The sequence below is a fragment of the Capricornis sumatraensis genome, chromosome 4 (assembly GCF_032405125.1).
Source record: "Capricornis sumatraensis isolate serow.1 chromosome 4, serow.2, whole genome shotgun sequence".
Taxonomy (NCBI): Eukaryota; Metazoa; Chordata; class Mammalia; order Artiodactyla; family Bovidae; genus Capricornis; species Capricornis sumatraensis.
Genome location: NC_091072.1, coordinates 132,826,741 through 132,844,048, shown reverse-complemented (window position 1 = coordinate 132,844,048; position 17,308 = coordinate 132,826,741). Strand labels below are relative to the sequence as shown.

General features: G+C 35.6%; 1 protein-coding gene across 3 annotated transcripts in view; it reads right to left on the bottom strand.

Annotated features, from left to right (window-relative positions):
* Nucleotides 1–4,650: 4,650 nt before the first annotated feature.
* The window catches only part of SLCO1A2 (solute carrier organic anion transporter family member 1A2), a 51,301-nt gene continuing 38,643 nt past the window's right edge, over nt 4,651–17,308 (bottom strand). For 2 of the 3 annotated variants that reach the window (XM_068971739.1, XM_068971741.1), the window contains 3 exons: nt 11,626–11,690; nt 10,962–11,079; nt 4,651–4,867 (listed from right to left, as the gene is read on the bottom strand). In XM_068971739.1, the coding sequence (XP_068827840.1) occupies nt 4,651–4,867; nt 10,962–11,079; nt 11,626–11,690 (400 nt within the window). The remainder of the gene's footprint in view (nt 4,868–10,961; nt 11,080–11,625; nt 11,691–17,308) is intronic. The other variant, XM_068971740.1, reaches the window with a different exon arrangement.

Here is a 17,308-nt window from a genome sequence, read left to right as displayed (position 1 = left end):
TGGAGATTCCTTAAAAAAATGGAAATAGAACTGCCTTATGACCCAGGAATCCCACTGCTATGCATGCACACCGAGGAAACCAGAACTGAAAGAGACACGTGTACCCCAGTGTTCATCGCAGCATTGTTTATAATAGCCAGGACCTGGAAGCAACCTAGATGTCCATCAGCAGATGTATGGATAAGAAAGCTGTGGTACATATACACAATGGAGTATTACTCAGCCATTAAAAAGAATACATTTGAATCAGTTCTAATGAGGTGGATGAAACTGGAGCTGAATATACAGAGTGAAGCAAGCCAGAAAGAAAAACACCAATACAGTATACTAACACATATATATGGAATTTAGAAAGATGATAACAATAACCCTGTATGCGAGTCAGCAAAAGAGACACAGATGTATAGAACAGTATTTTGGACTCTGTGGGAGAGGGAGAGGGTGGGATGATTTGGGAGAATGGCATTGAAACATGTATACTATCATGTAAGAAACGAATCACCAGTCTAGGTTTGATGCAGGATACAGGATGCTTGGGGCTGGTGCACTGGGATGACCCAGACGGATGGTATGGGGAGAGAGGTGGGAGGGGGGTTCAGGATTTGGAACACGTGTACACCCATGGAAGATTCATGTTGATGTATGGCAAAACCAATACAATATTGTAAAGTAAAATAATAATAATAAATAAATAATTTTTTTAAAAAAAAGAAGAAAAAAATTAAATTAAATTAAAAAGAGAGACAAAAATGCATTGTTCTTTGCATCTCTTTCTGGGTCTGATGCAGCAGAGGCAACCACTTCTCTGTGGTTCTGATAAGATGTGTTTGCCAATTTTATCTGAATTTATCATGATTAAAACACATTTAACTCTGTGCTATAAAATATGAAAAATTCCTCTCCTTCCCTTTATGCTTTTCCCCAATTTTCATGGTTTTTCTAAGTACTTATTTGTAAAGTTCTTATAAATATTAGTTATACTTACAATTATAAATAATATATTAAATCATTTCTTATTCCAAGAACTTAGGCTCCTCGCAATATTAAATAAGACCATGAGTGACTCTAAGCTTCCTCTTACCTGTTTCCTGCTGGTTCTCTCCTCTACTTTCATCTGCTATACTTCTACTTCTACCCTATCCTGAGAGAGGCCAAATGCCCAGAAAAATAATTGGCTTTCCCAGGCTTCTTGAACTTGAACAACAGAGGTCAGGAGTGGTCACAAACCATTCCAAAACTCAAGCAGCGTCAAACGAGAACCCTACAGCAAAATGCCATCTTTCCCAGCAAGGAATAAGGGTGAGCCCAAGACACTGGGTCCAAAATCATCTCTCTCTTGACCTACTTTGCTCCATTTAGGGTATTCAAGTGGGTGAACCGTGCATACAGTTAAGACTCAGCTTTCCCTGACCACTTTAAACCCATCAACAGTAGTCAAGAAAGAGCCACAGGTACTCAAGATTCTGCTTTTCCAGTTTGCCTCCGTGACAAGGAGTCATGAGGGAACCCAGTCATGACACTGCCTGATTTTGACACTCATGGTCTTGCCAACACCATCTGCCCCGAAATCCATCAGGACTCATCTCCCTACGTCAATTACCTAAAAATTCCCAGAATTCCAGATGATCTCTCATTCCCTTTATTCTAATTTTCATTGTCTAATTTCCACACTTTCAATTATCAACTTTTTATCTCAGACTTAAATTTTGAAATCTTCCCACTTTCAGTGAGTCCTCTGGAATTCTGAATCCCTCATCTACAAAACTGTTCATATTCTAAAACTCATAAACCAGCATTCTTTTTCACAGCTTCAGCCTCACCAAAATCTGGGTTTCTCCTGAGGACTCTGCTTCCCCCAAAAGCTTCTCATATGGTAGCTGTTTTTCTCACAACTCTCTGGATACAAGGTGAGTCCTTGCTTCTCTTTTACCTTCCAGACCACTCTCCCCATTTCCTCCCTTCCCAAATACAGCAGATCCAAGTTTCATTTCACCCTAATACCCAGTGGTCCCTCATCACAGTTGCCACACCTCTCCTGAGTTGGAACTCCTCAGTTGCAATGATTTTAGCTCCACTCTCCAGTGTAAATACTATTCCTGCCTTGAATCATGGTTCTTTCTAAGTCAGAGATGAAATCTCAAATTTCACAAGCACAGAATTTAACTTTTAATCCTCCACTCAAACCTGTTCCACTCAGTCCTCTCTGTTGCTTTCTTCTTAAATGAGGCAACCAATTTTCAGGGGATCGTATTGGTCTGCAAAGTTTAGTTGCTAAGGTTGAATAGCTGAAGAAAAAAAAATCCAACAATCTTTGCTACATGATTTTTAATTACTTGATTAAGTTTGTCAGTACTCTGGAAAAATTAGAAAATATATGATATGAATCACAAAGAAGGGAATGAACGGAAAGCAAGTGATAGCATATTAGTGAGTCAGTTCAGTTCAGTCATTCAGTTGTGTCCAACTCTTTGCGACCCCATGGACTGCAGCATGCCAGGCTTCCCTGTCCATCACCAACTCCTGGAGTTTACTCAAACTCATGTCCATTGAGTCAGTGATGCCATCCAACCATCTCATCTGCTGTAGTCCCCTTCCCATCCCCTCTTCAATCTTTCCCAGCATCAGGGTCTTTTCCAATGAGTCAGTTCTTTGCATCAGCTGGTCAAAGTATTGGAGTTTCAGCTTCAGCATCAGTCCTTCCAATGAACATTCAAGACTGATCTCCTTTAGGACAGACTGGTTGGATCTCATTGCAGTCCAAGGGACGCTCAAGAGTCTTCTCCAACACCACAGTTCAAAAGCATCAATTCTTCGGCGTTCAGCTTTCTTTATAGTCCAACTCTCACATCCATACATGACTACTGGAAAAAGCACAGCCTGACTAGATGGGCTTTTGTTGGCATAGTAATGTCTCTACTTTTTAATATGCTGTCTAGGTTGGTCACAACTTTTCTTCCAAGGAGCAAGTGTCTTTTAATTTCATGGCTGCCATCACCATCGGCAGTGATTTTGGAGCCCCCCTAAATAAAGTCTGCCACTGTTTCCCTATCTATTTGCCATGAAGTGGTGGGACCAGATGCCCGATCTTAGTTTTCTGAATGTTGAGTTTTAAGCCAACTTTTTCACTCTCCTCTTCAAAGAGGCTCTTTAGTTCTTTGCTTTCTGCCATAATGGTGGTATCATCTGCATATCTGAGGTTATTGATATTTCTCCCGGCAATCCTGATTCCAGCTTGTGCTTCTTCCAGCCCAGCGTTTCTCATGATGTACTCTGCATAAAAGTTAAATAAGCAGGGTGACAATGTACAACCTTGATGTACTCCTTTTCCTATTTGGAACCAGTCTGTTGGTCCATGCTAATTCTAACTGTTGCTCCCTGACCTGCATACAGGTTTCTCAAGAGGCATGTCAGGTGGTCTGGTATTCCCATTTCCTTCAGAATTTTCCACAGTTTGTTGTCCACACAATCAAAGGCTTTGGCATAGTCAATAAAGAAGGACTAGATATTTTTCTGGAACTCTCTTGCTTTTTCAATAATCCAACAAATGTTGGCAATTTGATCTCTGGTTCCTCTGCCTTTTCTAAAACCAGCTTGAACATCTGGAAGTTCACGGTTCACATACTGTTGAAACCTGGCTTGGAGAATTTTGAGCATTACTTTACTAGCATGTGAGATGAGTGCAATTGTGTGGTAGTTTGACCATTCTTTGCCATTGCCTTTCTTTGGGATTGGAATGAAAACTGACCTTTTCCAGTCATGTGGCCACTGCTGAGTTTTCCAAATTTGCTGACATATTGAGTGCAGCACTTTTGCAGCATCATCTTTTAGGATTTGTAGTAGCTCAACTGGAATTCCATCACTTCCACTAGCTTTGTTTGTACTGATGCTTCCTAAGGCCCACTTGACTTCACATTCCAAAATGTCTGGCTCTAGGTGAGTGATCATACCATCATGATTATCTGAGTCATGAAGATTTTTTTTGTATAGTTCTTCTATGTGTTCTTGCCACCTCTTCTCAATATCTTCTGCTTCTGTTAGGTCCATACTATTTCTGTCCTTTATTTTATAAAGGACAGAATTTTATAATCTATTTTAAAAGAATCATTTCTGGAATGAATAGGAAGGGTTAAAGAAAAATTCCAAAATAGAATAAAAATATTTAGGCTTCTTTCACTTAAAAGTCTTTGACTTTGTTCACCTCTTTCACTTTGTTCACTTAAATTTGAGCAAAATCCTTAAATATTCACATATGAAGAAAAGAATTTCAGTCTCCTAATAATCATCATATCAAAGCAGGATTTCAATAGAATTAAATAGATTTTCATAATAGGAGATTTTTAAAAATAATTTGGAAGGGACGTGGGAAATATTTTGCATGAGTTAAAAGAGAAATTGTTCTAACAATTTAACATAAAAATAAAGCTGGTTCTAATATCCTGTTTTGTTTATAAATGTCTCTCTGAGGAAAATCTCAAATGCCATTGTTGCCTCAGAAATACTATCATGAATATTTTTTCTCCATGAGTTAAAAAAAAAAATGTTGAGGTTCTTAAAAATAAGGAAAAGTTATTTGCAGTACCTCTATTGATTTTAAAAATGATTAAGTTGTATTGTGTTCTCCAATTCTGGAAAGCATGATATAAAAGAGTATTATAGCTTTGTTTTCAATTCATCATCATTCAAAACTTTGGCATTTTGATCCACTTCTTTGCCCTCATTTTCCTTCCCTTTATACTTTGCCACAAGCATAGTTTCTGAAGAGGCATTTTCCTCAGGTAGTCGATACTTCCTCAAAATAAAGAGAATCAAAAAGGCTGGAATATAGCTTGATCCTCTTATTGCTGCCGGTAATCCAAGATAGATGTATCTATTAAAAAAAAAAGTTAAAATGTATTAAAACTTATGAAGATACAACTAGCTTTGCATATTTTTAATTATTAATATTTTACCCCATAAGGACAACAGCAGCTAACTGTTTTGCATATCAGCCTTAGGAATGAATCCCATGAATATTAGGAATGAACCTCATGAGCTTTCATTCATTAGCTGATGAATTCTAACTTTTGTTAAAATGATTTGGGGAATATTTTATCCAGGAAAATCAAAATTTATTTTCCTCTTTTTAATTTTCTGTAACTGTTTTTATCTTTTTACATTAAATATACTTTCTAAATTAGATACTGACAGTGATAGCAGTTTTTTTCAGTGTTTAGCAAGAATGCTTCCAAAGAATCACCACTAATTGTAATATTTACTCCTGTGTTTCCTTATATGATCTTCATTAGGTTAAGGAAATTGCTTTCTCTTCTGAGTTTGCTCAAAGTTTTAGTTTTGAATTTGTAAAATATCACCAAATCATTTTTCTGTATGTAGTTAGCAGAATAGCCAAGACTATTATTATTATTCTGAACAAACTCTATTTGTTAGTTTTTACACATTAATAGATTCAATTTGTTAACTTTTTGCATGTATAACTAAAATCAGCTTGTACTTTTTGCCTTGTATTGAACTTGTCTAATGTCAATATCAAGACTCCATTAGCTTTATAAAATGAACAGGGAAACTTTCCTCCTTTTTCCATGTCTAAGAATAACTTGCATTATGCAAGGATCATCAGTTCATTGAAGATTTGTAAAACTTGCATTCAAAGCTTCTGGACTTGATGCCTTTGGAAGATGAGAATTTATGGCTCATTCACATTTTTTAATGACTATGAAAAGATTTTTTTTTTATATATATTTATAGTAAAAAAACGAAGATCATGGCATCCGGTCCCATCACTTCATGGGAAATAGATGGTGAAACAGTGGAAACAGTGTCAGATTTATTTTGGGGGGCTCCAAAATCACTGCAGATGGTGACTGCAGCCATGAAATTAAAAGACACTTACTCCTTGGAAGAAAAGTTATGACCAACCTAGATAGTATATTTTAAAGCAGAGACATTATTTTGCCGACTAAGGTCCGTCTAGTCAAGGCTATGGTTTTTCCTGTGGTCGTGTATGGATGTGAGAGTTGGACTGTGAAGAAGGCTGAGAACTGAAGATTTGATGCTTTTGAACTGTGGTGTTGGAGAAGACTCTTGAGATTCCCCTGGACTGCAAGGAGATCCAACAAGTCCATTCTGAAGGAGATCAATCCTGGGATTTCTTTGGAAGGAATGATGCTAAAGCTGAAGCTCCAGTACTTTGGCCACCTCATGTGAAGAGTTGACTCATTGGAAAATACTTTGATGCTGGGAGGGATCGGGGGCAGGAGGAGAAGGGGACGACCGAGGATGAGATGGCGGGATGGCATCACGGACTCGATGGACATGAGTCTGAGTGAACTCCGGGAGATGGTGATGGACAGGGAGGCCTGGCGTGCTGCGATTCATGGGATCGCAAAGAGTCGGACACGACTGAGCAACTGAACTGAACTGAACTGAACTGAACTTAGTAATACATATTTATCTTAAAAACTTCTACTTGATATGCTTCCAAATTACAATGTTTAAAATTCCTAAGTATCTGTATTTATATTTCTTCCATTTTTATTAGTGCTTATTTGTGTCTCTTCTCTTTATTTGCCTTTCCAGATTATTGTTATTATATTTTAATATTTTCAAAAGCACAGCTTTTTTGTTATCTTTATGGCCTATAGTCTATTTATGAATTTCTGCTTCTTGTATTCATTTTCCTAGTTCTAAAATTTTCTCTTGTTAGGAAACATATCCAGAATTAAAGAAAAAAAGAGTTAAACATATTTATACTCATCACCCAGGTTTTTTAAATGATTAAATTTTGCCATTTTTGTTTCAGACCAATTTAAAAGATATTAATACACTTAATTCCTCTGTGTATTCCTATGATCCTATTATATTCTAACCCACTCCAGATATAACACTATGTTGAATTTTATGGATTTTGTTCCTACTTTATTTCTACAGCTTTACAAATTACACATGTATCCACTCATACTTTATACAATTATTGCACATATTTTTACATTTTAAATAATTGGCATAATATTATGTTTTTATTCTGAAATTTTTTTTCTATCAGTCCACCATTTGAAAACTAGACTTATACATGTAGTTCTACATTGTTCATTTTTAACTATTGAACTACATTGCAACATATGAACATAAAAGCAATTGTTTTGCCCCTTTTCTGTTTACCCATTTCTGTCCCCTCTAACTTTAAAAACCTAATTATAGTAAAGAAATCACTAAACAACTGAAACTAATTCCTGATTTATGCTTTCTTGAATGTACACCATGTGTTGCCTAACCTGTTGATTCTTTTCCTAGATAAAAAGAAGTAAGAATGAAGAACTAAATAGTTAAAAAATGATAAGCTCTCTGCCCTCCAACAGCCCTTTTAGCAATCCTGCAGGAAGATCATTCAGGCAAGATAACACCTGAAGAGAGAGTCAGCCAGTCTGCACTCAAAGGAGAAGAAAACAGAACCAACTCTTCTGCCTCGATGATTCACTGAGATCCTTCCCCTCAATATTTTTCCTTTAAAAACAGTCATGACTGAGCAGAATCCTTGGAGTTGGTCTCTGGACATGAGTTCACCTTCTCCCAAGATTGGCAGCTTTTCTGACTCAAGCACATTTCCTCTCTACCAACACTGCCTCTAGCAACCAAACCTGCTGCTGCTGCTGCTGCTGCTGCTAAGTCACTTCCGTCGTGTCCGACTCTGTGCGACCCCATAGACGGCAGGCCACCAGGCTCCCCAGTCCCTGGGATTCTCCAGGCAAGAAAACTGGAGTGGGTTGCCATTTCCTTCTCCAATGCATGAAAGTGAAAAGTGAAAGTGAAGTCGCTCAGTTGTGTCCGACTATTCGCAACCCCATGGATTGCAGCCTACCAGGCTCCTCCGCCCATGGGATTTTCCAGGCAAGAGTACTGGAGTGGGGTGCCATTGCCTTCTCCGAACCAAACCTGAGTTCGGTAATAAACACACCACAGCTTACTATCCATTTTCCTATTGGACACTTTCGTTCAGATTTTTTCTAATATTAACAAAACTGCAATAAACCTTGGTTGACATGTCTCCTTGTGCATGTGAGCAACAGTTTCTCTAAAATATGTGTAAGGATTTTAGAGGATGCAATTGGGCTTCCCTGATTGCTCAGAGGATAAAGCATCTGCCTGCAATGCGGGAGACCTGGGTTTGATCCCTGGGTCGGGAAGATCCCCTGGAGAAGGAAATGGCAACCCACTCCAGTATTCTTGCCTGGAGAATCCCATGGACGGAGGAGCCTGTTGGTCTACAGTCCACGGGGTCGCAAAGAGTTTGACACGACTGAGCGACTTCACTTTCACTTTCACTTTCAACTTAGTAGAAAGAAAGAAAAGAAAGAAAGTGAAGTCTCTCAGTCGTGTCCGACTGTTTGTGAGCCCATGGACAGTAGCCTGCACCAGGCTCCTCCATCCATGGGATTTTCTAGACAAGAGTACTGGAGTTAGTTTCCGTTTCCTTCTTTAGGGAATCTTCCCAACCCAGGGATTGAACCCAGGTCTCCCTCATTGTAGATAGACGCTTTACTGTCTGAGCCACAAGGGAAGTAGATACATTTTGATATCTGCAACTTAGTAAATATTTCCCAAAAGTTATTTTCAGTAGTTTTTATTCACCACCAGCAGTGTATGAGAGTTCCTGATGCTCACGATTTATGTTCTATGATTCTTCATTGTCTATAGTGTCTTTAATTACAAACGAGTTTTTAGTTTTATATGCAGTCGTCACATTTGCCCATTTCTTATTCTCTAGTTTGTGTTTTTGTTTCAACCCAAACCCAAGGCAATAAGGATCATAAAGATATTAGGATCAATGGTTGTTGATAATCTATCACTATTGGTCTAATCATATTTCTTTATAAGCCATATGTTTATTTCTCTGGGTTGTGCTTATGTTTTTTTCTTAATTTGAACATTTGTAATTTCACTTTGATATGTCTATTTAATTCATCCTACTGGGCATTTAAAGAGCAATTTTGATCTGAAAATGTATGTCTTTATTAAATTCTAGGAAATTCTAAGCCATTAATTCATTAGTTTATTTCTACTATTTCTTCTGCTCTCTGTTCTGAAATTTTCTGAGATATATCTTTTAATTTCTAATTGATCTTTAAAATTACTAAGGTGGTTCTTCTGTGTTTATGAGATCAAATCATTAATTTTCATTCCAGATAATTTCTACAATACCCACTTTCAGTTCACCAATTCTCATTTTAACTTATGTGGACTTGAAATTTATTATCTATTTAGAATTCCTTTTATTTCAACGCTATCCATTTAATCTCAAATATTTCCAAGAGTTCTCATTCATATTCTTATTTCTGCTAGAATTTTTTTTTGTTATTTCTTATTCATTTTAATGGATATTATGCTATCATTTTATTATTTTTAATCCTATTGAGCTGGTTAAACATCTTATTTTAAAGTTTGTCAGACTCTTACATTAGAGTAAATTTAATCCGGAATGAAGTCATGTTTCAAGTGGTAATTTATGTGCTTGCCATTTTTACTATTGGATTTATTCATGTATTTTAATGCTTTAGTTTACAAGCTCTTTTTGAGTATTTTGTTGTTTGTTTATTTTGGTTTTCTTTGCTTGCTTTGTTTCTCTGTATTTACTCTTCCAACTCTGCTCTTTTCCCTTTGCTTTTCCCACTTCCTGGGTTCTCAGGCCTTTCCTAGTTTTTTTCATAGTGATTCTATAAATAATCACAGAGGGAGCAGATCATTTGATCTAGTTCTTGGGTGTATCTGTATCTATTCCCTCCTTAGTATCACAGCAATAATATGCAAAATATTTTTTAATCTATTTTACAATGAGATTTCTATTATTTTCCTATGGTTGCTGATAGTTGGGTTTAAAAAAATCACTCTATATCTATTAGATAATGCTTGCATAGTCAGATGGTTCAAATCTTCTATATCCTCATGAGTTTTTCACCTGTATTTTATATTTACTTCTTGTAAAAGTGTGTTGCAAATTTCTACTCTGTAGACGTCTGCTTGTAATTTTGTGAATTTTTGTTTTATATATTTGAAGTTATACTGATAGATTTATATGGATCCATGATTGTTATATATTTTTGGTGAAGTATTTCTTTTATTATTAAGTAATACCCTTTTTTTACTCTATGATTTTTTCTTATTTTAAATTCTGTTTGTCTTATAGTCAATATAACTGAGGAAAAGGGAACTGATGAAAACATGAATCTCATTCTGTCTGCTCTCTTCACAGTTCTTGACATATATATCCTTTTACTGATCAAGAGAAGACCTTAGACTCTTTTAAACAATACCAAATCATTTTTTAGTAATTGAAAGAGTTGTCTTACTGCCCATAGTTAGCAATTAAGACAAATCTAGACAGAATTCAGGTCTCCAAATGGAAAAGAATCTGAAAATAAAGAGAAAAATGGAAGAGTTTTGTTCAAAAACAGGTTGATATTAGATGAAGTTTGTTCAAAATCAGATCTATATTTACAAAAAATAAGGCTTCAAGAAACATGAAGAATACTGTGTCAGTGAAATTTACTAAGGGAGAAAAAATATTTTAGAGATCAGAAATGGATGGCCAAAGGAAGTAAGGATTTAAGCTAGTAAAATGCTGGAATGATGTAGGATTAAATGAGAATACTTGAGAGTAATATAATTTAGATAGATAGTTACTCCACAGACGTGGCCTTCAATAATATACTGATTGCAACCAATTTAAGGAACAACCTTTTGAAAGCCACCTGTTCTTATATTTATCAAGTGCTTTGAAAATATTGAGGAAATAAAATGAATATGTAAATAAAAAATGGAGATATAGTATCAGTACCTATTTTGTAAATAAAACCAAAAGTAGTCTAGTCTCTTGACAAAGAAAGTGTTAGACGTGTACTATGGTACCATGTACCATTTTATACATCATCTCTGCTTAGAAAGCAATTTTTTTAAATTACTATCTTTACCTGAAGCTGTTGGAATCATATATCCTGCATGCCCCTGACTCACCACACTTCAAAGTTCCCCAGTGTAAACATGTGTAGTCCACTAAAGCTCCAAAATATATAGGTGCAGGAATTCCAGCTACAATTAAAAGGGAGAAAGAAGAATCCATTAGCAAGATAAGAAGATATGTTGTTTTGTTTGAAAGTATTAAAATTTTCTCTATTTGTAGAACAGTTTAACAGAATATAAATCTACAGCTTTAAATTTTACTTTTAGAAACTAGAAGTTACTTTTAGAGTTAAGTTTCTAGATTTAAAAAGGTAAGTAATTAGATGGATAAAGGCAAAATAAAAAATTATCAGTAGAGAAAAACACTGAATTAATGATTATTTATACTTTTTTCTGCAATATTTTGGGCAAACCACAAGCACATTTTATTTTAACAAAACATTGCCTCTTTGCTTTTCAAGTTTATTGATGAAAAGTAGAATGTCAGGTAGGTCTTTTTCAAGTAAAAGGAACAAGTTTTTCATTTCTTCTTGTTCTTTATTCTCATACTAATTACAAAGTGCTATTTATAAGCAGAAGGGATATTTGCTAAATTGTTACTCTGAGGGAGTGACTTCATTTACTCAGTATTCAATAGTGGTCTGATATGATATTGGGAAAAATAATTATTTTTACCAAATACTCGTGTGCAAAATGCATGTAATCCCACACCAAGAGATTTCTCTTCAGGCTTGACAAACCTAAAAAATTAATGAAGTCATAAATTTAAAAACTACCATAGTGTCTTAAAACAACTATTTGTATGCTAGTAACGCATTGAGCATTAGCAAATTTTCTTGCATACTCAAGTCTTGGCTATTCAAGGCCTAATTATTCAGTTCATAAGTTTCACAGAAGCCCCACCTCTGGTCTTTGGCATTCTATCCATACTTTTTGCTCACTCATTTCTCTCATAAAGTTATCAAAGAAGAAAACATTTCATATCAATTGATTTCTACCCCAGTATCCTCTTCTCAAAGTAGTTTGTGATTTTAATGGTTACACCTTTAGCCTCAAACCAAAGAAGAATGCAACCCTAAGTGTATTTAAATTATTTGTATTAACAAAATACAGAAAAGCCAAGGATTTACATAAGTAAATGTAAACAGAAAAGAAAACAAGAATAAAAGTTTTCCAAGGAAGGTGATTTTAAAAAATCCAAAGCAAACATATTTTAAGTGATTTGGTATCTATTTAAAAGCTGCACAGTTTCATCCATTCTTTCCAAAAATTCCCCCACCTTTTCACCATTGCCTGAAATAATTCCTTAGGTAGAAATGTGTGTGTGTGTGTGTGTGTGTGTGTGTGTGTGTGCGTGTGTAATAAGTCACTCAGTCATGTTCAACTCTTTGGAACCCCTTGGACTGTAGCCTGCCAGGCTTCTCTGTCCATGGAATTTGCCAGGCAAGAATACCAACCCAAGGATCAAATCCAGGTCTCCTGCATTGCAGGCAGATTCTTTACCACTGCACCACCTGGGAAGCCCTTATATGTAGAAATAAAGACTATCGTTTCTGGTGGCATTTTCTGTGCTCCACTCACTTTAGCATTAGCATGGCTTTCTGTTCAATGAAGTCACTTAGAGATTTCCTCTGTATTCCCTTCCCTTCTTTGACTAACCAAAGCTGAGAAAATGAAAGCAAATTTTTAAACAAAAGGACACAACACATTTAAGCAAACACATCATATTATTGGTTCTTACCAATTATCTTACCAATTATCATATTATCTTCTTAACTTGCTAATGGATTCTTCTTTGTCCCTTTTAAGTGTAGCTGGAATTCCTGCACCTAAATATTTTGGAGCTTTAGTGGACACCACATGTTTACAATAGGGAACTTTGAAGTGTGGTGAGTCAGGGGCATGCAGGATATATGATTCCACCAGCTGGAGGAATACGTTAAGATAGTAATTTTTAAAATTTGCTTTCTAAGCAGAGATGATGCATAGTTCATGACCTGAGTTGACTGTGGCTCAGATCATGAACTACTTATTGCCAAATTCAGACTTAAATTGAAGAAAGTGGGGAAAACCACCAGACCATTCAGATATGACCTAAATCAAATCCCTTATGATTATACAGTGGAAGTGAGAAATAGATTTAAGGTACTAGATCTGATAGACAGAATGCCCGATGAACTATGGACAGAGGTTTGTGACATTGTACAGGAGACAAGGATCAAGACCATCCCCATGGAAAAGAAATGCAAAAAAGAAAAATGGCTGTCTGAGGAGGCTTTACAGATAGCTGTGAAAAGAAGAGAAGTGAAAAGCACAGGAGAAAAGGAAAGATATAAGCATCTGAATGCAGAGTTCCAAAGAATAGCAAGGAGAGATAAGAAAGCCTTCCTCAGAGATCAATGCAAAGAAATAGAGGAAAACAATAGAATGGGAAAGAGTAGAGATTTCTTCAAGAAAATTAGAGATACCAAGGGAACATTTCATGCAAAGATGGGCTCGTAAAGGACAGAGATGTTATGGACCTAACAGAAGCAGAAGATATTGAGAAGAGGTGGCAAGAATGCACAGAAGAACTGTACAAAAAAGATCTTCATGACCCAGATAATCACAATGGTGTGATCACTCACCTAGAGCCAGACATCCTGGAATGTGAAGTCAGGTGGGCCTTAGGAAGCATCAGTACATCAGTACAAACAAAGCTAGTGGAAGTGATGGAATTTCAGTTGAGCTATTTCAAATCCTAAAAGATGATGCTGTGAAAGTGCTGCACTCAATGTGGCAGCAAATTTGGTAAACTCAGCAGTGGCCACAGGACTGGAAAAGTTCAGTTTTCATTCCAGTCCCAAAGAAAGGCAATGCCAAAGAATGGTCAAACTACCACACAATTGCACTCATCTCACAGGCTAGAAAAGTAATGCTCAAAATTCTCCAAGTCAGACTTCAACAGTGTGAACCATGAACTTCCAGATGTTCAAGCTGGTTTTAGCAAAGGCAGAGGAACCAGAGGTCAAATTGCCAAAATCTGCTGGATCATCGAAAAAAGGAAGAGAGTTACAGAAAAACTCTGTATCTCTACTTTATCTCTGCTTATTGACTATGCCAAAGCCTTTGAATGTGTGGATCACAACAAACTGTGGAAAATTCTGAAAGAGATGGGAATACCAGACCACCTGACCTGCCTCTTGAGAAATCTGTATGCAGATCAGGAAGCAACATTTAGAACTGGACATAGAAAAATAGACTGGTTTCAAATAGGGAAAGGAATATGTCAAGGCTATACACTGTCACCCTGTATTTAACTTATATGCAGAGTACATCATGAGAAACGCTGGGCTGGATGAAACACAAGCTGGAATCAAGACTGCAGGAAGAAATATCAATAACCTCAGATATGCAGGTGACACCATCTTTACGGCAGAAAGTAATGAAGAACTAAAGAGCCTCTTGATGAAAGTGAAAGAGGAGAGTGAAAAAGTTGGCTTAAAACTCAACATTCAGAAAACTAAGATCATGGCATCCAGTCCCATCACTTCATGGCAAATAGATGGGGAAACAGTGGAAGCAGTGGCAGACTTTATTTTCTTGGGCTCCAAAATCACTGCAGATGGTGACTGCAGCCATGAAATCAAAGACACTTTCTCCTTGGAAGAAAAGCTATGACCAACCTAGACAGCATATTCAAAAGCAGAGACGTTACTTTGCCAGCAAAGGTCCATCTAGTCAAGACTATAGTTTTTCCAGTAGTCATGTATGGACATGAGAGTTGGACTCTTAAGCTGAGTGCCAAAGAATTGATGCTTTTGAACTGTCATGTTGGAGAAGACTCTTGAGAGTCCCTTGGACAGCAAGGAGATCCAACCAGTACATTCTAAAGGAGATCAGTCCTGAGTGTTCATTGGAAGGACTGATGCTGAATCTGAAACTCCAATACTTTGGTAGCTGATGCGAAGAGCTGACTCATTGTAAAAGACTCTGATGCTGGGAAAGAATGAAGACAGGAGGAGAAGGTGACGACAGAGGATTAGATGGTCGGATGGCAGCACTGACTCAATGGACATGAGTTTGAGTAAACTCTGGGAATTGGTAATGGACAGGGAGGCCTGGCATGCTGCAGTCCATGGGATGACAAAGAGTTGGACACGACTGAGTGACTGAACTGAATTGAACTGATGGGCATTTTCTTGGCATAAGTTTTTTACTACTTTGAAAAACTCTTCAGCACAATAGAGTGAGATACAGTTGACCAGTTCATACTCTAACACAGATTATTTAGGCAACATCAATGATTTTACTCAGAAGGAAGTAATAAAAGTCAGGAGATCTCACATGATCCTCTTGCTCCCATGGTTACCATTTAATATAGAAAATATGGTATTTAAATTTTACTGAAGAGTTTTTCTTTCTCCTCTACCTCTAACATACCACCTTGTGATCTCACAAAAACATGAAATCCTTAAAGCTAAGAAGTTACAAAACAGTTAGAAATAAAACTTCATAGAAAATATTAGCTGAGGTATAGCTAAAGCAATACTTGGAAGAAAAATCATTTTATATATATTAATCAAAATGAGCAAATTATGTAAGTATTAAACTCAAATAGTTATATATAGAACAACAGAAAAAAGACCCCAAAAATTTTTAATAAATAAAATAAAAAGAAATAGATGAAATAAAGAGCAACAAAACTAAAAATTGCTTCTTTAAAAAAGAAATTAAAAGCAACCTCTGGCAACAATGATTAAGAAATAAAAATGCAATAAACAAAATACAGAAAAAATGGAAAATACTTCAGATATATCACAGAATATCCAAATGATCAAAGAACATTATAAAGAGTTACGCAGTAACATCTGGTATAAGTGTAAATGGAAAATGTAAATAGACACTAACATTAAATTGAAATGTTATAATGAAACATTCATGAAAATAATGAAAATAATAACCAAGTATCACTGACCAAGTAAGCCCAAAGTACAAGTAGTTTATGAGTGAGTTCATAAAACTTTCAACAAATAGATATTTAATGTAAGCAGTTCCAGAAATTGAAAAATAGAAAATTTATCAATTCATTTTGTGGGCCTAGAATGATTTCAAAACAAACAAACAAACAAAAAGAATAGAAAATAACATTTATGTTTTACCAATCAACCTAGATACAATAATTTTAAATAAATTATTATTTAAATGTGACTAACTGTGGTTTTTCTTAGATGTCCAAACAGCTCAACGTAGAAAACTCTATCACTGTTTTCACTACACTAAAAGTACTGAATTGGAAGACTGTATGCAAATTTTTTCCTAGAAGAGGAAAAATAGTAGTTTGATACTGTTTATGATTAAAAACTCAGAAACTAGATGAAAATATATATACTAAAAATCTATAGCAAGCATCATATTTAATGGAAAAATTTTATATGGTTTCTATTAAAAGGATACTTGTTATCACCATTATATTTTAACACAGTTTTGGAGGTCCAAGTTGATGCTATAAGAAAAGTTTTTTAAATCTAAGATGTATAAGCTTTAGAACCAAAGAGATAAAACTCTCCTTGAGTGCACATATTTCTATAAAGAACACCTAACAAAGTCAGCAAGTTATCAGAACAAATAAGAAAAATTGCTCAATAAATAATAAATGTTAAATAATCAACAGCATTTCTCTAAATCAACAATAACCAACTAGAAAATATAAGAGAAAATAGTACCATATTAAATTACAAATAAACCCATATCCATATATATATATATGGATAATTGTACATGGTACTATTTTCTGTGTGTGTCTATATATATGTGTGTATGTATAGTATCTATACAGGAAATTTTTAATAAATGGAAAAATATTTCATGGTCACAAATATTTGTTGTCAGTTTCTTTAATTAATATATATAATCCATACAATCAAAATTCATATGTAAGTATAAAGATTCATGCATCAATAGCTAAGTCAGTTTGGGGGGAGAAAAAGGAAGAGTGAAGGTGAAAGTGATGAATGGATAAGGAAGAGCTACCCGTATGAGACATGAACATATGCAGTGTCACTACTTTGAGAACAGACAAATAAAACTCTGGAAGTGTGGAAACATCCTGTGTTATATAAAAACTTTAAATATGATAAAGACGGCACCATGAATCAATGGAAACAGGACTTCTTATTTGTGCTATGATGTTGGGAAAATGTTTGGATAAAAATAACATTGAATATCTCTCTCCCTTTCACCACACATAAAGATAAACTTATGATGATTTAAAGAACTAGGTAAAAGCTATGTAACTGGTAAGATAAAATTTAGGGGAATATTTTTATAAATTAGTAATATAAAAACCCTTTTGAAATGTGACTCCCCAATACATAAA